Below are 23,722 nucleotides of genomic sequence, written 5' to 3'. Positions count from 1 at the left end.
CTGATATAAAAAAAAGTTAGGTACAATATTATATATATGTTTAGACTTGAATAGATGATTTCTCTCTTGTAGCAACTTTGGATGATAGTATATATATATATATATATATATATATATATATATATATATATGTATGTTTGTATTCTCTTTGTAGTTGTGTTATTTGTTTGGATATTTTTCGTGAACATATATTATTTCTTATTCATGAACAAATTGTGATCACGAATATGTTCATAGGTTTGGTTATTAAGCATTCATGAACGTGTTTATGAACGTGAACGAACATGTGCGTGAACTTGTTCGTTAATGTTAACAAACATTTTTGTGAACGCGTTCATTAATGTTAATGAACACGTGAACGTGTTCGCGAACGTTAACAATAACGAACGCTTAACAAACGAACACGAACATGATTTTCAAAAACTTAAACAAACGAACACGAACACTCCAAAAATCTTGAACACGAACAACCTCCGTTTGTTTATATTCTCGATTCGTTAACAGCCCTATTCATGAGCTAATCTCCAAAGCCCTGCTGCTCATTTATTTACAAGAACATTGTTGTTCATTATCTAATCTTTAAAACTCCAATGTTTATTAATTTCGAAAACTCTTTCGATCTCCTTGTGAGTAATTTCGAAAATTTTTTATGCTCATCAATTTCAAATCTTTGCTGCTCCATTAATTTGAAAAACTTCTTCTCCTTATTGATTTTCGGAAACTCTTCTCCTTTTTATTCTCGAATTTTGACTTCTCAAAATCCTTGTTGCTTAATAATTCTTTGTAAACTATTCTCCTTGCAAATTTTGCTACATATGGATAATTAAAAAATTTTCTCTTTTTCGAAAATTCTTCTCCTTCTTTATTTTTGAAAATTCTTCCCATTAAAAACTCTTAGGGCCGTTTATACCAACGGAAAATTTTTGAGAAAACTGGAAAATTGAAGAATAGAAAAAATAAAACATGTTTACTAGCATAATTTTCTATTTTGAAAACAGAAAATAATTTTACAATTTTTAAAAAAATTGGAACACTTTTAAAAACTGTTTTTTAAATGGAAAATAGAATCATCTATCATCTATTTGGTTGTATGTCACTATAACCACATTACTATAATTACATTCATTATCATCTTCTTTTACTTATCACCATATTCTATCTTTTCTACTTACTTTACTTATTTAAACATGACTTATTTGTGTACACTTTAAAATTGGACATTATTTATATTATCAAAATTAAGAATTAAACTCTATACAATGCTTTAGATTTTGATTGAACTCAATAGATTATTAGCTCGGATATTTTTAGTTATCTTATATCGTAATACAAATTCGGTCTGAATATCGGATATTGAAATCTCACATATATTAAAATTCAAAGAAAAAAATTATATATTCATATACATTCAAATGAATATATCCAAAAAATATTTTAAATATTAGCTCAAAAATATTAATATTATCTAAACTAAATTTTAGGTGAATTTAGTTGGTTATTAGTTCAGATATATTTTTAGTTTTTATGTATATTAAGACTTAAAAGTAAAAAAAAAAAAAAAAAAAAAAAAATTAAACTTATTCTGTTTAAACCAAACATATGTAAAATATTTTAAATATAAGATCTAAAAATCATTCGAAATTAAACTTGCTTTAATTTTATAACATTAATTTTAAAAAATACATTTAAAAAATTAAGTATTAGTAAACAAGTTTTCTAGCTTTCAAAAAAAAAAAAAAAAACAAGTTTTCTAAAAGTAAAACAAAATAAAAATTGAAAAATTAAAAAACAGAAACAGAGAATAGTTTTCTCACTTTTCTGTTAATAAACGGGCCCTTAAACTTTCAGAAATTAATGTTAAAAACTTTGCTCGTTGTTTTTGAAATATTCCACAACCCCCCAAATTCTTCTAAAAACTCTGTTGCTTCTAGGAAACATTTCTTGCTCCATAAATCTTCTTGACATTTAAATAAATCTGAGCAAACAAATCTATTATATATATTCCTAACAATTAGCCTTCTTCATTTGAGCCATTTAGCTATGCCATCCTAGATTAATTTACATTTTTGTGATTTTTTGTTGACCACCTAGACTAATTTACTGGCTAGAGTCACACACAAATTCTACTTAGAACACATCTCTATAAATCAAACTCTAGGTGGTGAACAAAAAAATCTAGAGTCTAATATAACATTAGGTAATAAAAATATCTATAAAATTTATATTTAACAACCAATCAAATTAAATACTTATATGTTCAAATCTTAAAGCTTACAGAGTTTGGAAATGGCCATCCCATCCCCGCCTGACCAGGAAGTGGGGTCTCACTAGATTTTTTTGCTGTATTGCCTCCAGTGTTGAGTTTGTTCGGTTGTTAAACTCGTCGGTTTCAGCAATGCTCGACTGGAGGACTGCATGACACCTATCATAACTTCAACTAGGGGTGGGGGAAGATGCTGCAATTAATGAGGGGGCCAGATATCTTAGTCCAGAATGCATTATGGCTTCCAACCGAAAAATTGGTATTTCCAATAAATTAGCTCTTGCCGTAGATGTTTGGGGAGTCGGAGTCACAACCTGGGAGCTTTTTGTGGGCTGATATTCATTCCGGGATTGCACTTTCTCCGAAGACCTCTCTCAGAACATATAATAGCATATCAAGCGGCATCCCAACTGTCCCGGAAGGTGCATCCCCGGAACTCACAGAATTTTTTACGGAACTCATGGAATTTTTGCAGTGTTGCCTGCAAATCCAACCTGAAAAAAGGAATTGTATTTCAGATTTACTGAGTCACAAGTTCATTTTAGGCGCCGTTTACCCGGAGCAATATTTTAATTTGGTTCCTTTTTAAGTAATTTCTATATATAAATAATAGTTGTTCAAAAAGGTGTATTAAAATATAAATATTGAATAAAAAACATCTATAGTTTCATTCAAAAAGTGATATGCACCGTACACATTTAAACGCAAAATCATCTATCCAACTTTTAATAACAATTTCTTTTAAAAGCTCATTTTCAATGTAGATTAAAGCTATTACATTGAGTCTCTCTTACAACACACTTGATCGTAAGTAAAATTTCAACAATTTCAAATTTGAAAAAATTCTTTATGCAGAAGCAAGTAGGCAACAGTAATTGGGATAGTCAATAATATTCGATATGCAATAGTAGCATTTGGAAAACAAGACTTCTGTTTCAATGAATTCAATACTCACTGCCCCTATCTTTTCTTTCGATAAAATCTCTCTAACCAATTTTAGCTCAATATACAATTTAATTTATTTCCATCAATATCACCATACTGTCAATCTTTCTTAAGAACTGTTAATTGAGATTTTGGAATTGGATTAAAAATAAAAATAATGGTAATTGCTAATTAGTAGAAGGCCCTGATTGAAGATGCTAATTGTTATTTGAAATTCTAAATTGGGAATTGTCATTCTTAATTAAGAACGGTACTTGTCAATTGGGATTTAGGAATTAGAAACATCAAGTAAGGAAGGGAATCCAGGGAATAGGATATATATATATATACACATTACACACACACACACATACATACTTTTTTTTTTTTGGATTTTAAAGCAATTGTCAATTGTGTTCAATTTCACCTTATCAGAAATTTGCCCAATTTTCTTGCACTTAGTCTGAAATCATGTATACTATATATATATATAATTTTTATTTTTAAATATGGGCCCCCCAAAAGTGGGGGGTCTTGTGCGGTTGCACATGTTAGACATGTTCAGAACTGACCCTGAATTTTTAGGTATTTGTAAAGAATAGATTGTAGGGGTTGGATGATAAGAAGTTTATTTTAGGTGTTTTTTAGGGGTTATTTGTAAATGGTTGACTGAATTCTTTTATGGCGGTGAGCCACAAACGGTGTGTCCTTTATGTGGAATCTTTTCATTCTGTGTTTTAACCCCAAATGATCGGAGAGAGGGCACGGAGCAATACAAGTTCATTGACAAATTTAATGTACGTTTATACATTTCAAGTTACTTGTATATGGTTTGATATATTATATAATGTACATTTAATATATTATATAATGGTTTCGTGTATTATAAATCTTTTTTTTCCCACTTTACAGCATTCATACATTTCAAATTACTTGTATATGATTTGATATATTATATAATGTGAATTTAGTATATTAAAAATATATTTTTTGTTATGGTCCATACAATACTGTATAGACCTTGTAATTTGCCTTCCAACTACAATCGTTATGCGTTGGACCCGTGTCCAGCATGCTTGCTGGACACGGGTAACAGTGCCGTTAGGCATTGTTATCTCCTTTTTTTTTTTTTTTTTATAACTTCAGACCGCTTCATTGTAAGAGTATATGTTCATAATTTTATTACTATATGTTAATAACTATACATTCATAACTCCATAACTGTACGTTCATAACTCTATAACTGTACATTCATAACTCCATAACTGTACATTCATAACTCCATAACTGTACATTCATAACTCCATAATTGTACATTCATAATTTTCGAAGCTCTATGTTCACAATTTTAGAGCTCTATGTTCATAATTTTATCACTATATGTTCATAATTGTAAGTTCATAATGTTAGAGCTCTTTGTTCATAATTCGATCAATAACTGTACATTCATAATTCCATACTGTAGATTCATAATCTCATAATTGTAGATTCATAACTCCATAACTGTAGATTCATAACTCTATAACTGTACATTCATAACTCCATAACTGTACATTCATAATCTTCGAAGCTCTATATTCACAATTTTAAAGCTCCATGGTCATAATTTTATCACTATATATGTTCATAATTGTAAGTTCATAATGTTAGAGCTCTGTGTTCATAATTTCATAATTGCATAACTGTATATTCATAACGGCATAATTGTACATTCATAACGAGTACATTCATAATCTAAAAAAAAAAAAAAAATAACGCCGTTAACGGCAAAACGCGTACGATTTTTTTTTTTTTTAAACTAAATGACGCGTTTTTTTTTAAAAACGACGTCGTTTTGGGCCCGTGTCCACAATTCAATGTGGACACGGGTCCAGGGCATAACTTGCCTTCCAACTAGTGGACAGTACGAATTGAAATTAGTTAGATCAACAAAACGGGTCAAAACTCAAAGCCCGCCAAAGAAGTAATAAATTTAATGCGTACTCCGTATTAGTCGTGATATGGAATACGTTTTCCTTTTTGATAATTCATAGTGCAATTTCTCTTTTAATTGCAATACATTGTGAATTTGTGAAAAAGAATTATAGGGTAACTAATTGGTTATCAATCAACACTTATACAATGGACTCGAGTCACTCTACAAAAAAAAAAAAGACAATGGACTCGAGTCCATCTTGCAAGGTGGAACCGAGCCTAAATACACAATTTACATACTGAATTACATATGTTCTTTAATTAGATTCACATTTTATTCACTCTATAATACTACTCTCCCGCCTCATTTTATAATTAACGATTCTTGAATATAGTTATTTTAATTTCAATTTTTTTTATAATATTAAGTTTAGTTAATATATAAAATTTATACATTTAGAAATTACATTAAAATACTATTAAACGCGAAAAAATATTAAATTTAAAAATAATTATAAAGTACTAAAAAATAAAGAAGAAAGAGTTGGTTTAACCAATAAATATTAAATAAAATAGGTAAAATGAGATTGAATGAGTATTTATATTACTGCATTACCTAACTAAAGTTGTCTCATACTCAAGTTATACTGTACCAAATTTGTACTCAAATGATTATTAAAATTCATTATTACTCTCTCTCTCTCTTTATATGATGAGGAAAATTGACAATCATTATCGGAAAGTGTGCATTAGATAAAATCTCACCGTATAATTTGTTAACAAAAGACTATAAAGAGGTAAACCAACATAGGTTGTCCATAGTTAATTGACTCAAACGAAGAAGACCAATAGATCGCTCCTGCTAGAGTCAAAATCGCAACATTATTGATATCAAGTCAATAGTATGGCCAACTTAGTTGAGATTATCCCAATTATTTGCTTAGCATAGTGTGGACATAGATCAATATTCTTGATTTAATTTGCACTATTACATTGTTTTGGTAATAAAATATTTTAAATTTAAGGGTAAGAAAAACAAAATTAGAATTGAAGTATTATAAAATTAGAGCAATCAATGGGGTGTTTCGTAATTTGCTGGTAACTAGTAGCTGATAGCTGGTTGATTTAGCTGGTAGTTGATAGCTGATTATGTTAACTAGTTTGACCAACTGATAGATTAGCTGGTTATAGAAAAATGTTTGGTAAATTAATCATTAGCTGATAGCTGATTACTAGGGATGACAATTTCAATCCGACCCGTGGATATCCAACCGAATCCACCCCGCATGGATCGAGTTTTTTTGGGTGATGGTGGGTGGTGGGTCGGGGGTGGGTCTTAAAAAACCAAACCCGCGGTGGGTCGAATTGGATTCGGGTTCTATGTACAAGACCCGCCTAGAACCCCACCCGACCCACCATGTGTGTGTATATATATATATAATAGTAAAATAAATACTAGTATGTAGTTATTTATAAAAGTTTATATAACTTCGTGTATCTTTTTACTATTTTTTATATCAAAACTACTAAGTTTATTTTTTAAAATTAACAATTTAGTTATTATATTTAAATATTTCCATTATTTATGTTCTAGTACCACTAATGGATTATATTTTTTTTATTATGTGTAAATAATTTAAATATTATTTTTGGAAAAACATAATAAGATGATAAGTGGTGGGTACCCGTAGTGGGCACCCGCACCCGGTGGGGGTGGGGGTGGGTTCTGAAAAAGTCCACCCGATGCGGGTTTGAGGTGGGGGTGGGTGGAAAAAATATAAGGTGGGTCGGTGATGGATGTAGCCCTCCCCAACCCACACCCGACCCATTGTCATCCCTACTGATTACATGTAAAATTACTTTTAAAGGTATTCGTTTATTATGTTATTTTAACCTATAATAATAATAATAATAATAATAATAATAATAATAATAATAATAATAATAATAATAATAATAATAAATGATTCTAAAATTTGAGTCACCAATTATATTTGCAAGCTAAGTGTATTTTTTTTATAAGTGTATTATTTTTATTTATTATATTTCACTATTATTGAATTATTGTAATAATAATAATAGCTTGCATGGGTAGCTCAACTGGTCATAGAGGTGAAATTTTGGAAGAATGACCGGGGATCGAGTTTCATCGGCGGCAATGTTGGAGCAACCTCTCAAAGTGAGGGGGCTCTTTTTGCGTAGCGTTCAATTGAGTCACCACCGTCAGTAGCGATGGTAAAATGAAGAAGACAATGATGGAAAATTTCTGTTTTTTTTTTTAAAATAAGTGAATTAAAAAAATTGTGAGTTTTAAGGATGAAGATGAACATGGAAAACTTGAGGTGTAAAATGGAAATTTAGAAATGTTGAAGCAACAGTAATGTTAGGGATTGAGATTACATGGAAAACTTGAGGTGTAAAATGGAAATTTAGAAATGTTGAAGCAACAGTAATGTTAGGGATTGAGATTACAAGGTTAAAATCGTCATTTAATAAATATAACCCATCAGCGGCTAAAAAATGCTGCCCACCCTAGCTTTTCAAATTTTGGCTGATTGGCCCCAATCAGCTATTTACCAAACAATTATAAACAGCTTATTAACCGATTAATCAGCTAATTTTAGTTAAATCAATTAATTTTTGACTGATCAACCAATAACCAAACACCCCAATTTTAAAAATAAAAATAAATAAAATAGTTACTCCGTATAAAATTATATTATATTTTAAATGTAAAACAAAATTAAACAACAGAGAAAGCATATATATAACAAAATTTGATTGACATTGTTACAGTGTTCGTCAGTTTTATATCAAAATCAAATATATAATCTTTAGTGATGCGATCACATCAATTCTTCCTTAATTAGCTCTGATGAAATTATGATGACTGTTAACGTTAAGTCATCAAATTAACTTGTGGTGCAAGTTGCACAGTGGGGGCTTGGGTCTACCGGTAAAGATCATATACGCCATTTAATCAATCAATCAATCTTTCGCCTTTCATAATCTCACGCATTATTTTGTTTTACTTTTCTTGGATCTTCATATATCGTAATCAGCTATTGATACCTTTTGTCTTCCTACTAGTATTCACTTTTTCTGGTCATTAATTATTAATTTTATCGTTATCACAAAAAACTACTCCATATTAATTTTGTCATTTTCAGTGTACACATATAATTATATTGTCATATTTAATCCAATACTTGCTTCTAGGACCATAATCCGAAAACAACGCCACTTCTTTAAGTAAAGAAATGACAATCGTTATATTTTAACATACTTTTTTTTTTTTTTTTTTTTTTGTGTTTATAACAAAACAAACATACAGTGTATCTAAAATTAATATGTCTCGTATATGTGTTTATATTATCAAATTAAACTGTAATTGAATTGAAATGATACTTTAGTTGTGTTGAAATGAAACTGCGGTATGTGTAAAATGAAACAGAATATCACATATGGAGTGTATATTGTCAAATAGAAATGATATTGTAGTTGTGTTGTAATGAAACTACATTGTATATATATAAAATGAAACTAAATAACAGTTTCACATACTTGAGTGTATATTGTCTAATGAAACTATAATTATATCGGAATGATACTGTAGTTATGTTGTAATGAAACTACATTATATATAATATGAAACTGAATAACAATTTCACATATTTGAGTGTATAAATTGTTCAATGAAGCTGTATTTATATCGAAATTATATTGTAGTTGTGTTGCAATGAAAATATAGTGTATATAAAATAAAACTGAATAACAGTTTCACATATTTGGGTGTATATTGTCCAATGAAACCGTGGTTGAATTAGATTTATAATTTAATTGTGTTGTGATAAGACTACTATATAGAATGTATAAAATGAAATTCAATAACATATCTCACCGTAATAACACTATTGTATATATAATGTTGAATGAAACTGCAGTTGTGCCTGAAACGAAACTACAATGTATATAAAATTAAACTGAATATGTTTATAAGTAGAGTTACTTATGCGAAACGATGCCGTTTCTTTTCATTCATAAAAGAAACAGAACTGTTTTAGATCATGGTCCACAATGCTCTATGCACCATGACCCACAGTATAATTTGCACTAAACCTATCGATATCTACGGCAATGAGTTGTTAGAAAATATAAATTTTCTTCTGATATGAAGAAAATGTTAGGTTCAATATTATATATATGCATGTTTAGACTTGAATATATATATATATATATATATATATATATATATATATATATATAGAGAGAGAGAGAGAGAGAGAGAGAGATAAGTTGCTAGAGAATTGGTAGATAAAAGTAAGAGTTAATTTTATTTTTGGTCCTAGTATTATTGTTGTGACATTATGATTTTTTTTACCGTTAACAGAATTCATGAAATTTCATTAAATATAAGAACTTTTTGATTTTTTTTTATACAAATTGGGTACCTGCAATCTTTTTATTTTTATTTTTTATAAAAAAAAAAAAAATTCATAGTAAAAAACATAAATGCCATTATATTTTTCAAAATTTAAACAATTTTGTTGATAGAGGACCAAAATTAATCTGTCATGTCACAGTAATACTGGCCAAAGAGGGAATGAAGTTCTTAAAAAAAAAAAAGACTTATGGATCGCCACGTATAAATTTATGACAAAACATTAAATTAACTCTAAAATCAAATATAGCAAAAAAAAAAAAAAAAAAAAAAAAACTTGTACATCAAATGTGACAAAATTAATAGTTAAGAATCCAATGTATAAATTAAATAATAATTGATGGACCACAATATTTCAATCATTATCCACCTAAAAACTTAAGATACTTTCCAGGAGAATTTATATATATATATATATATATATATATATATATATATATATATAATTCCAATATTTTTGCCTTAATTGTATTAACATTTTCATTTTTAATCTTTAATTTATTTGTTTTTACATTTAAGAATTAAAAATGATAAAATTGAGAACTAGAAGTAAAATATATATATCTTTAGTTGAAGAATCAAAGTATACTAAACCTAACAGTTATATTTAACTCATCAAATAAAATAAGTGTTAACCATTCACACATTAGAGAGTAAAAGAAGTAACTATATTTTAATTAGTTAGTAGTCTATAACTATCATGATCTTAATTGGGTGGTTCTTCGTTAAATAAGTATTTTCCTAAACAAAAAAGTATTTTAATTTTTTACCACAATCAATACTTAAGAGTGTGCACATAAAAAATTCTGCATACGACCTTAACAGGGCGTTTGGTTGGATGGGGGAATTATGTGGGAAAGGAATTGTAATTCCATTACAGGGCGTTTGGTTGGAAGGGAGGAATTATGTGCGAAAGGAATTGTAATTCCATGGGAGTTGAATTACTGGGAATTTAAATTTTAGTGTTTGGTTGACAAGAATAGAATTACTGGGAATTTCAATTCCAATGTTTGGTATACATGGGAATTGAAAGGGAATAAGTAGTATAAAGTCAAAAATGTCCATTGTTGTTGTTAGACATTAATTTGAGGTTAAAAAAGGAAGGGGTAATTTTGACTCATCACTATCTTTTTTTCCCAGGAATTAAAATACCAGGGGGGACATGGGATTTTAATTCCATGGAATTGCAATTCCCTCCAACCAAACTACATAATTTAATGGTCTTTGGAATTAGGTGGGAATTAAGTGGGAAGGGAATTTAAAATCCCTCCAACCAAACGCCCTGTTAGAGTTGAATTACTGGGAATAAAGTGGAAATTTAAATTCCAGTGTTTGGTTGACTGGAATAGAATTACTGAGAATTTCAATTCCAATGTTTGGTATACATGAGAATTGAAAGGGAATAAGTAGTATAAAGTCAAAAATGTCCATTATTATTGTTAGACATTAATTTTAGGTTAAAAAAGGAAGGGATAATTTTGACTCATCACTATCTTTTTTTCCCAGGAATTAAAATACCAAGGGGGACATGGGATTTTAATTCCATGAAAATGGGGGAATTGCAATTCCCTCCAACCAAACTACGGAATTTAATGGCCTTTGGAATTAGGTGGGAGTTAAGTGGGAAGGGAATTTAAAATCCCTCCAACCAAACGCCCTGTAATCGTTAAAAAGAACCACAAGGAGAAAAACTAACATAAGATGTACGTAACTAATCGGTTCAAACTAAGAAGGTCAATAGATTGCTGTCACTGAAAGTTAAACATGTAATTTTATAATTATCAAGTCAACAAATTGACAACTTAATAGGAATTGTCTTTTTTTTTTTTTTTTTTTTTTTTTTTTTTTACATTAATTGTAAATGTAGAATATAAACACCAGCTAAGAAATATTAAAGTGATTTTGTAATTTTTTTTTTTATCGTTGAGATAGATTTGTATTAATTGGTCACAATTAACTAGGAAGGGTGAATAGGCATTGGAGTCATTAAGTCATATGATGCACCAAATACTAAAAGGATAAGTGTTTTTTAAAAATAACCTCGATTTACGTTATCAAATTCAACTTTGTGACACGTACCTAAAAGTTGGAGATCATATCGCATCAATAAATTTACAATGCGAATGGAGTTTGGTGCAAGTACTTGTCATCACTAATTGCAATTTAATTTTAATTTCAAAACCAAATCATGTCAGTCATTACATCCAAAATTTGACAATACCTTTATGGCTTTATTTTAAATTAATAGAAATCTTTCTTTAAAAAAAATAATATTAAAAAAAAGTGAGTTGTGACTGTAGATTTAATTGCATTCTGGAAGGGATGGCGACGTCCTATTCCGATCCAGATTGCAATTCGGTCAATTCCGTGGTCAAATTCTCTTTACTCGTCAAACAACTACTTTATTTTGACTATTTAATTTAATTTATGTAAAATTCCTGCTTAGAATTTTTGTCCTTGTTTAAAAAAAAAAAAAATAGTACGGACTCTCTGATTCTATTACAATCAGTAGCTATATACTTTCTCAACCTACTAAAGCACAAAGAGTCAATACCGCCCCACGAAAGCTCAAACCCATGACCTCCTACTTATAAGTGTCATTAGACCACAAGGTCATTAGCGAATTTTTGTCCTTATTGATCCAACAAAATACGATGGTTTATGACCAAGTCAAATAATTAATGAATTAAATAAAAATAAATTGTAATTATTGATAACAAAATTAATCATTTATAGTAACTAATAATATAAATGTCCATAACATTTGTTATCGTTCATAACAATATGGAGTATTAAATAAATATCTCATTGTCCATAAACTCTGAAACCCCTCGCATAAATAGTCCCACACTCTAGTCTGTGAGGATTGTGATTAAGCGACCGATTCCACAAGAGAGTGAATTGTGAAACTCTACATTGTGGTTGTCAATTCTCACGGTATGACTATCGGTGCTTGATCATGCGACAGTGACTCATTATTCATAATTTGTCACTCAAAAATCAATTAAGCTACACATGTATGAAATAAAAGGTATCCTATTTATAGGAGAAGTATCCCTTATAATACTCATATATACTACGTATTATTATTATCCTGAATAAGACCCTACAATTTAAAAATTATCTTTTACTCGACGACAATTATTAAGATACCACTCACAATTTAACTATCCAATCTAGTTTAAGCATCTTGAACTATTGTCACATTGATCTAGCTACCTAATAACACCATTAGCCCAATTCTATAATATCCACACCCACTAATAAGATTTTATTTAGTTTAGTTTATGCATTTAAATTTTAACAGTTTAATTATATTTTCTAAAATAAAATTTTGGACAAAGCCTAAAGCTATAAAATTCAACATTTTGACATGACTTTTGACAACAGATGGAAGCATTGGTTATTTGGTCAGAAACCATGACCAAACATTTGACCTCTGATCCGCTGTTTTATGGCCAAACAACCACAGTGCAAATTATTATGTGAATCCGGTCCACCTTATAAGGTATACCTCTTTTAAAGTTTATAATTTGTTATGACCCTGTATTGTATTCACAAATTTTCAAAATTTAAAAACACAATTTATATTCTAGAAATTCACAATTCTAATACTAAAAATACACAATTTAAAATCAGAATCCACCTTGCAAGGTGAGTCCTGGTCCATGGTATAACATCTGTCACAATGGTAGTTTTCGATTCAACCGCTCGAATTAAAGAATACTGATAAGAATTAAATTTATAAATTTTTAATATAAGAATCATGTATCATTCACTTATTTTTTTGAAATAATTTTTAGAGAAATTTAATTATTTATTTTTGTAGTACAACTTTACAATGTCTTGTGGCTTGCAACACAAGATAACAAAAGGGATATTGCTTTATTAATTTCTAATAACGTCAATCCCACTCAAACAATAATAAATTGTTTAATGATAATTTGATTACTTTTTAAATCTCAATCATACATTTACAAGTAAGTAGTCAATTCTTCACTAACCACTCATGATACAACAAGTCAAAAGAATTTACCTAGTAATTTCTTTTTAAGTATTACATTTGAGTTTCAGCAATATATTTTAGACTAATTAATTAAAATTTAATATAATCTTTATATAACAATGAGTTTAATTATTTTTATATAAAAAATTTGATATGATGACATGATTTGGTTTTGGAATTAAGTCAAAATATTGGAATAAAGTCTATAACCATTCACCAGAACCACAAAAATTATATTCCATTAGTCCAAAATCATTTTGGAATCAATGGTTAGCAGATTAACGATTCACATATAGCGGATTGTGTTAGTGGGTTTGAAAAACGGATTGTATCAACGATTCGTAAAAAAAAATATTTGTTAAAATTAGCTATTTAGATAAACAACTAACATGTAAAAAGACCTAAAAGAACATAATATATAATAATAATAATAATAATAATAATAATAATAATAATAATAATAATAATAATAATAATAATATTATTATTATTATTATTATTATTATTATTATTATTATTATTATTATTTTAATTCAATTATAAAAATTATATCTCCGTCATCATTATCCCATTAATTCTCCACAATCTATTAATCTCTCTCAATATTTAAAAGTCATTTATTTATTTATTTATTTTGTTTTTGAATTGCGACTTATAAAATCAGGCTCACATATACGTTGATGAACAATGAATTAATGTATTTTATAAAAGAAAAATTATTTTGTTAGTTTTATAGTCGTATGTCATTTTTTTTTTCTTTTATCAATTATGAATTTATGGAATTTCTAATTTTTAATTTTTACAAGTGTGTATTATTTAAAAAAAAATTATGGTTAAAAATAAGAGTCAAATAAATTTTTGAATTATTTTGAAAATAATAATTAAACTCTTAAACATGAATAATTTATATAAAAAAAAATTACATCTAAACTTGGTGAAAAAAGTATGATGTGTGTTTTTTACTTATAAGCTTTCAATTACTTCTGAATTGCTAATGCAGTTGTTTATACAATTTTTTAAAAAAATACAAAAATAATGTGGACACTAAATTGGCTCCTCTACCATGTCTCACTTCACATCTTTTAGTTGCCAAAGGAAAAACAAAAACCACATGAAAAAAAAAAAAGAAGAAGAAGATATTAGAGAATGTTTTTTTTTTTTTTTTTTTTTTTTTTTTTTTTTTTTGTCTTCTTCTGAAAAAAAAAAGTATATAAATCGTAATGTACACTTTGAAATGTTCCAATGAAACTCATAACTTTTTATTATAGTGTCTTGTACTATATCAATATTCAATACCACTAAATTATAATGATATGAACTATATATATGTGTGTGAGTTCAAATATGAACAATTCTCTACTGTAAAAAGTAAAGATGGACCACAGCCACCATAAAGGTTCATCCAATCATTTGTGGTTGAGCGTTTTAGTTAAAAAAAAAAAAATAAAGATCATTTTTATAATTAATTTAAACTTTTAAGTTTATAATATTTATAAAATTGACCTCACCTATTTTTCCTTTTATTTTTAGACAATACTTAATCATTGATCTACTCAAATGAATGAAAGATATTAGTCATTACTTTTAGCTATAAATTCTTTAAAAAAAATAATTGTTACAATTTTAGGCTTAAAAGCTTCTTCTTTTTTTTTTTTTTTTTTTTTTTTTAAAGAAAATAATAATATAAGTAATGTAAGCCTAAGTCTGTGTCCAACCCAAATTACATAAAGTTAGCTAACGCAATCTCATATGTGGGATGGGGTAATGCGATGCTATAGCATTTAGGTTGGTCCATGTGGATCTAGTGTGTAGGTTATGCCTCGCTGATTAAAATAGTGTTTTGACAAGAATCGAATTAATAACTTTTTAGTACGAGAATTATTTTTCTTCAAAATTTGATATTTATTAATTTCAAAAACTTTTTTCCTTCCTGAGTAATTTTAAAAAATTATTCTGCTCATTAATTTCAAAATCCTTGATGCTTATTAATTCTTTGTAAATTCTTCTCCTTTAAAATTTTGCTGCATATAAATAATTTAGAAATTTCTTTTACTTTATTTTTGTAAATTCTTCCACTTAAAAACTCTTCTGCTTTCAGAAATTAATCTAAAAAACTTTATTTCTTTTTGAAATCTTCCACAACCTTCTCCCTCCCAAATTCTTCTAAAAACTTTGTTGCTTCTGGGAAATCTTTACTGTTCAAGAAATCTTATTGACATTTAGATAAATTTGAGCAAACAATTTACAAAATAAATATAGGGATACAATTTTTTTTCAAACTACAATTACATTATATAATTTTTTGATTTATCAAAATCTCTTATATATATATATATATATATTCCTAACAATTAATCATATCACTCATCACTTTTAGGTAGAAGCATGTTCTACAAAAAAAATAATTATTACAATTTTAGGTTAAAAGTTTTTAAGGAAAAAAACAATATAAGTAATGTAGGCTAATACCTGTTTGACCAAAAAGGTCAATACAGTCTCATATGTGGGTGGAAATAAACATGAATTATGTAAATTATGAATATGAATTCTGTGTATTATGTGAAGTGTCCACGTGTCTTCATTATATCATGTTTATGTGTGCGTATTATGAACATAAATTCTGTACAATATGAAAATAAATTCTATACATTATGAAGTCAAATTCTGTGTATTGGACCAGGGTCCACGATATAAATTGCCTAAAGTGTAGCTCAACACAATATCATATGTGGGGTGGGTAATGCCATGCTATAGCATTTAGGTTGGTTTATGTGGGTCTAGTGTGTGCATCATGCTGATCAAAATATTGTGTTGACAAGAATCGAATTCATGATTTTTTAATATGATAATTATCTTTTTTTATCACTTAGTTATCCATTGTGGGACTTGATATATTATATCTAATTAATACATATTAAGTAATGTTGGAAAAAAATAGCTAAAAATGGCATAAAATGGCATGTTAAGTGGCTATTTTGTGGTACAATTATCAGTGGGGTCCACTTCCGATTTGGGTCGGGTTAAAGTGAATTCGGATTCTTCGTAGTGAGACGAAGAGATCGATATATTGTACGCTCAAAACGGATAATGGGTGAATGAGATATTGATTCTCAAAGTAGACCCATTTGAGTTGGAAAATGAAGGGAAAAAGTGTGCTTTTGTCCCACATTGCTTTGGAATGAAGATTTTCCCCCCTTATATACAAGAGCTTTTTTGAAGCTTGTAGAATTGTATAGCATAGAGGCTCTCTTGCGCGGGGGGCAAATCAAATTCCAACTAGCAGAAATTGCGATTTTTGACTGTTGACACTGCACGAAACATTGTTTTTCCAGCTACTCCTCTTCTTAGAGTGCTTACTTGACTCTTGCAAAAACCCAACACCAAACACTAGCCAAATTTCTTCATCTTTTTTTCCCTTCTTTCCAGAAAATAATAATCTTATTTTTGATTATTATTTGTGTTTTCTACCAACGGTACCAACAAGTAATATATTACTTGATTTAATATATATTAATTACTAATTCAAAGAAGACAAACTAGTTGGTATTTGGTTTTTGGTTTTTGGTTTTTGTTTTGTTGTTTTTAAGAGAGCTATTACATTATTATTGAGTGTGACATTAGTTGATTAATTAATTAATTATTTATTTATTAAGTTACTAATTAAATTCTTGATAAGGTCAATTAATTAATGAGTTTGCTTTATTATCAAATCAATATGTAATTATTATGTAGTAAATTTCAAAACTTTGAGGAAGGTGAAGGTTTGTTTAGATCTAAACCGAAACTTGGTTCAAATGCTAAAACCTTAACCTGTATTGTATAGATTTATTCTAATTCTTTTTATACTTGAATCTTGAATTGTCGGTTTAAAACCCGAACTATGATTAGATGTAACCCTACCGAACATTATTCCCAACTAGGAAAAGAAAATTACCATTTGGAGTATTTATTTTTAGCAAATGAGAAATAATTGCAATTAAAAAAAGAAATGTGCTTCCAAAAATGGCATACAAACTCTCCTACAAGTCCTCTACAAAAGTCAAGTAAATAATGTTTTTTACAAAGGAAAAAAAAGGTGCCCATAGGATTAAAGAAATGGGTACACAGGATTAGTGATGAAAACGTACAATACCGAAGCTGGTTTGCTGGTTTTGGAGCTTGAAACATAGCGTTTGGTAAAAAAGGTACAATGAAAGAAACTGAAACCGCCACTGTGTGCAAAGTGTATGGCTTTGAACGTAAACAAACAAAAGGGGATTGCTGTATCGCGATTATCAATGCACCTAAAACCAGCGACCCACCCCAGTTCCTGATCATCATTGTCACGTATTCGTGTTAGAAAAAAAAGAAATGAGAGAGAGAAATTTTGGGTACTGCTTGCTTTTTTTGGGTATAAAAACCCCTCTCTGGCTAGTGCTTTTCCCATCACCAAAGCAAAACTCTTTCATTTGCTCTCTTTAATTTGCCCCCATCTGTTTTGTGTTCATTGTTACTCTTTTACTTTTTCTGCTCATTTCTTTCTTTCTTGAGTTCTTGTTTTCCTGCATTGGCTCTCTTCTTCTCTGAGGTAAAAATGACAGCCTCATTTCCCTGGTTTCTGTGTTAAAGTTTTAATCTTTGTCTCTGCTAATGGAGTTTTGATCATGATCATGGCGGGTTTTCTTTGATTTCTGGGAAATGAAAAGAAGGGGGTTTGGGGTTTGGGGTTTTGGCTTCCTTTTTTCTTGATTTCTGTAGCTTTTACTAGTTTTTTTTTAGCTGAGATATGAAAAAGTCTAAAAAAGATACCACCTTTCAGATCTTAGTTCTGGAAGTAAATAAAGAATTTTAGAAAAGTAAATTTTCCTGGTAGAAATTAAATGTCACGGCCAGTCGGCCACCCTTAACACAAAAAGTCAAAATTTGATGGTTTAGTTGGGCAGGATTGACGAACACCTCGTAGAAAATTATGAAGTTTACATAATTAATTACGTATGCAACAGAGGAAGTGGGTTTGGGTTTGCGTATACATAACATGTGTTGTTGTTTTATTCGATTCCCATGGATAAGATCAAATTAATAAATTCGATTATGCAGATGGGGTGTTAGGTTTGGAAATTTGTGACGTTCTAGATTGAATTGTCGGTCAATCTGTTCTTTCTTCTGCTACTATAAGTTCCGCTCTTGGATCAACCCATGAAGGGCACTTCACTTTCTTATTTCTTTTTCTTGCAGTTTTGATCGTTTGCTGCTAATCTGCCATGGCTGATCGTGTTCTGACCCGTGTTCACAGCCTCCGTGAGCGCCTTGACGCCACCCTGGCCGCCCACCGCAATGAGATTCTGTTGTTTATGTCGAGGTAAATAATAATAAAGATGGTTTTTTGATTCGTTATGGTTGATGAAATGCCGAGGTGGTAATGGGTTTTTGTGGGTTTCAGGATTGAAAGCCATGGGAAAGGAATCTTGAAGCATCATGAACTGCTGGCTGAGTTTGAAGCTATCTGCAAAACTGACCAGGATAAACTCAACGATCATGCCTTTCAGGAAGTTCTCAAATGCACACAGGTAAACAAAAATTTCAACTTTTTTTTTTTTTTTTCGGTTTTTCCTATGGGGAATTAATGTTTTGTACTATGAAACCAGGAAGCGATAGTTTTGTCGCCGTGGGTTGCTCTTGCTATCCGTTTAAGGCCGGGTGTCTGGGAATATGTCCGAGTTAATGTGAATGCTTTAGCTGTTGAGGAATTGACTGTTCCTCAGTATCTGCAGTTCAAAGAAGAGCTTGTGAATGGAAAGTAAGTGTTTTTTTAACTATTAGTTTAGACTTTTAGTTGAGACAGAACGGTTTTAAGGATTTGTCAGTCCTAAAATGTGTAATGTTGTTGCTTTGTGTGGTGCAGTGGCAATGGCAACTTTGTTCTGGAACTGGATTTTGAGCCATTTACTGCATCCTTTCCCAAGCCAACTCTCACCAAGTCTATTGGGAATGGAGTTGAGTTCCTTAACAGACATCTCTCTGCTAAAATGTTCCATGACAAGGAGAGCATGGCTCCTCTCCTAGACTTCCTCCGGGTTCACCAGTACAAGGGGAAGGTAAAATCACAAATCTTGATGTTGTGGGTAGGGTTTAAGGATGTTTTTTCAGAGGTTTTAGTGTTTTTTGCAGACGATGATGTTGAATGACAGGATTCAGAACCTAAACACTCTGCAAAATGTGCTGAGGAAGGCCGAGGAGTACCTAACAACACTCCCTGCAGACACACCGTACTCCGAATTCGAACATAGGTTCCAGGAAATCGGGTTGGAGAGGGGGTGGGGAGACACCGCGGAGCGTGTTCTGGAGATGATCTGTATGCTTCTTGACCTCCTTGAAGCCCCCGATTCGTGCACTCTCGAGAAGTTCTTGGGCAGGATTCCTATGGTGTTCAATGTTGTCATTCTTTCCCCCCACGGCTATTTCGCCCAGGAGAATGTGTTGGGATACCCCGACACCGGTGGCCAGGTGCCATTACATGTTCCTGATTCACATTCTTGATGTTCAATTCTGTGTTCTGGGCTCATTCTCGATTCGGTTTTCAGGTTGTTTACATCTTGGATCAAGTTCCTGCCTTGGAGCGCGAGATGATTAAGCGCATTAAGGAGCAAGGGCTTGACATCAAACCCCGAATCCTCATTGTAAGTAGAACAAACAAAACAAAGATTTGCCTGCACGGGTAGTTCAGTTAGTTCAATTGGTTTCTGGGTAGCAGATAGTCAGTTCAGTTGGTTTCTGGGTCGTAGATTGTTGTCAAGTTGAACAAAGTGAATCCTCATTGTAAGTATAACAAATAAGGATTTGCCTGCATGGGCAATTCAGTTAGTTCAATTGGTTTCTGGGTGACAGATAGTTAGTTCAATTGATTTCTGTGTGGTAGATTGAGGTCAAGTAGAACAAAGATTTGTTGTACGATGTTTTTACGTGTTGTGTGTCTTGATGTCTTGATTTAACACATGATCTTGCTGATGTTGTTACCAGATAACTAGGTTGCTGCCGGATGCTGTTGGAACCACCTGCGGGCAGCGTCTTGAGAAAGTATACGGGGCAGAGTACTCGCACATTCTGAGAGTTCCTTTCAGGACTGAGAAGGGAATGGTTCGCCCATGGATCTCTAGGTTCGAAGTCTGGCCATACATGGAGACTTTCACCGAGGTAAAATGAGTTTTTTTGTTTGTTTTTGTTTTACTGGTAGGTGTTATTAGCCACCCGTCGGACCATATTTAATGTGTCAATGTTTCTCGTAATCATAGGATGTTGCAAAGGAGATCACTGCAGAGCTGCAGGCTAAGCCCGATCTGATTATCGGAAACTACAGTGAGGGAAATCTTGTTGCCTCATTGCTGGCTCACAAGTTGGGTGTTACACAGGTCTGGATTGCACATTTATGTTTATATATATTATATGCTCGTACCAAATTAAAATAAGTGCTCCATTTCAACTAATAGTTAGATTGGTTTAGTAGTATAAAGGATTTATGATTTTCCTGCAATTTCTGTTGTTGCAGTGCACCATTGCCCACGCATTGGAGAAGACGAAGTATCCAGATTCAGACATTTACTTGAAGAAGTTTGATGAGAAATATCACTTCTCATGCCAATTCACTGCTGATCTGATTGCTATGAACCACACTGATTTTATCATCACCAGCACCTTCCAGGAGATAGCTGGCAGGTATATATATATATATATATATATGGTCAAATTTTCGGGTTTAGCTAATGTTTTGTTTTACATTTAAAAATGGTTTGGTTTTTGATTCCAGCAAGGACACTGTTGGGCAGTATGAGAGCCATCAGGCATTCACAATGCCTGGACTGTACAGAGTTGTCCATGGAATCGATGTTTTCGACCCGAAATTCAACATTGTTTCCCCAGGAGCTGATATGAATCTCTACTTCCCTTACTCCGAGAAGGAGAAGAGGCTGACAGCCCTTCACCCCGAAATCGAGGACTTGCTATATAGTGATGTCGAGAATGAGGAGCATCTGTAAGTTCATTTGCAGCACTTATGATAACAGAAAGTCAATTATTAGAACTTGCTAGTAATGAAGCATTGTTGCACAATCTTTAGGTGTGTGCTAAAGGATAGGAGCAAGCCCATCTTGTTCACGATGGCGAGGTTGGACCGTGTGAAGAACTTAACCGGGCTTGTAGAGTGGTACGCCAAGAACCCGAAGCTGAGGGAGCTGGTGAATTTGGTGGTGGTCGGGGGCGACAGGAGGAAGGAGTCGAAGGACCTGGAGGAGCAGGCGGAGATGAAGAAGATGCACGAGCTGATCGAGACGCACAACCTGAACGGGCAGTTCAGGTGGATCTCTTCCCAGATGAACCGTGTGAGGAACGGGGAGCTGTACAGATACATCTGTGACACCCGGGGAGCCTTCGTTCAACCCGCCTTCTATGAGGCCTTCGGGTTGACTGTGGTGGAGGCCATGACCTGTGGTTTGCCCACCTTCGCTACTAACCAAGGAGGCCCAGCCGAGATCATCGTCCATGGCAAGTCTGGCTTCCACATTGATCCATACCACGGTGAACAGGCCGCCGAGCTCCTCGTTGATTTCTTCGAGAAGTCCAAGAAGGATCCTTCCCACTGGGAAACCATCTCAGCGGGCGGGTTGAAACGTATCCAGGAGAAGTAAGCATCTAATCTTTTAGTTAAAACGAAACATATCTGCTGGACTTGACCTGATGACCCATCAGGTCAAGTCCTGCACCAGATTGTTAGACATGTGAGCATATAGCCATTAATGTGCAATCCAACTATCAGCTTCTGGCGTAGTGATAAGCGTTTGCTTTGTTTGTTTGAAATAGGTATACATGGCAGATATATTCAGACCGGCTGTTGACACTGGCGGCTGTTTATGGGTTCTGGAAGCATGTTTCGAAGCTGGATCGCCTGGAGATCCGTCGCTATCTGGAAATGTTTTATGCTCTCAAATACCGCAAATTGGCCGAGGCTGTGCCATTGGCAGAGGAGTAAAGAAGATGAAGAAGAAGGCAATGCCCGGAGGGAGAGAGGCTGAATTTGAATGAATAAATAAGAAAAACCAATCTGAGATTTTCATCATTTCAAGAGGCTGCTTCTGTTTAACGAATGATTCTCGTTTGTTTTGTATTTTTTTTGCTTTTCAATTTCTGTGTATTTAGGGAAGAAGATTGGAAATTTGAAAATTCAAAATTGTTGGCATTAAAAATACCAGAATTGAATGTCCATTCAGGTAGAGGTTTTCATTCATTGCGGAGAAAACGATGTCCAAACCAACCCTCTGTCCCTTTCGCCTGCAAAATCCACACCTGATGAGTAAAAATTAATTAAAACTGTCAAAAAGTTAGAAAAAGACAATTTCTACTAAAGGACTCCAGCTCAGCAGATATGTGATGACAAACAGCTCTGAATTTGTAGTACCAAAACGCCATTATAGGACACTGCAAAGAAAGAGACAGTTGCTTACCATGGTGAACTAAGTACAAAGAATAGTCTTAGCTATAGATGAAGAGGGAGAATATCTGCAGCAACATTACAAGAAGAAGAAAGAAAGAAACAATTTTTTTTTTAAATTTCTGCAGCAACATTACAAGAAGAAGAAAGAAAGAAACAATTTTTTTTTTAAATTTTATTTTAAAGATAACATATGTACATAGCACCGGCAAGAGTGGTGGCAACCTGGATATGATAACATATGAGTATAACTATGATGACAGACAAGGATATGATAACATATGAGTGGCACATGGGCATTATGGCCACTTCCAGTACTCAAACTTTTTGGGGTATACATAGATTATAGATAACACAAAAAAAATTAAACATGTATCTAAAATAGAAAAGCATCCCATACCTTAACTGGTGAATTCAAGTCCAGCTCATTTTGCTTAAGTGGGTTTCCATATCCACCAATTCTTTTGCCCCATAAAGAAACTAGTAGCAGAGTTGAAGTATAGATAGAGGCCATTAATCCAAACCAGGTCCATTGGGCGATGCTTTTTATGGATATATTGAAAATGACCTAAGAATAGGAATCATGGGTTCAGGAGCCCATAATTCCAAGCCTAATACGATGATCCGAGCGGTCCAAGCAAATGACCCGGACCGAGAAGGTGGTCCGGGCCAATAGAGACGATCCGGACCAAGGGGGTCCAGACTAAGAAGGCAACC

At 31.8% G+C, this 23,722-nt stretch overlaps 1 protein-coding gene across 1 annotated transcript; it reads left to right on the top strand.

The window, feature by feature from the left end:
- The first annotated feature begins 17,956 nt into the window (after positions 1-17,956).
- Positions 17,957-22,744, top strand: LOC109192510 (sucrose synthase-like). The gene is made up of 13 exons (XM_019343183.1): positions 17,957-18,115; positions 18,763-18,886; positions 18,968-19,094; positions 19,173-19,324; positions 19,430-19,622; positions 19,696-20,031; positions 20,109-20,204; positions 20,545-20,718; positions 20,817-20,933; positions 21,071-21,237; positions 21,329-21,553; positions 21,638-22,201; positions 22,378-22,744. The coding sequence occupies exons 2-13, from the start codon at positions 18,789-18,791 to the stop codon at positions 22,544-22,546; spliced, it is 2,418 nt and encodes an 805-aa protein (XP_019198728.1). The 5' UTR covers positions 17,957-18,115; positions 18,763-18,788; the 3' UTR covers positions 22,547-22,744.
- Positions 22,745-23,722: the final 978 nt, after the last annotated feature.

Source organism: Ipomoea nil, unplaced genomic scaffold (assembly GCF_001879475.1).
Source record: "Ipomoea nil cultivar Tokyo-kokei standard unplaced genomic scaffold, Asagao_1.1 scaffold1770, whole genome shotgun sequence".
Taxonomy (NCBI): Eukaryota; Viridiplantae; Streptophyta; class Magnoliopsida; order Solanales; family Convolvulaceae; genus Ipomoea; species Ipomoea nil.
Note: the sequence above shows the minus strand (reverse complement) of the source record. Positions and strands in the feature narration are given on the sequence as shown.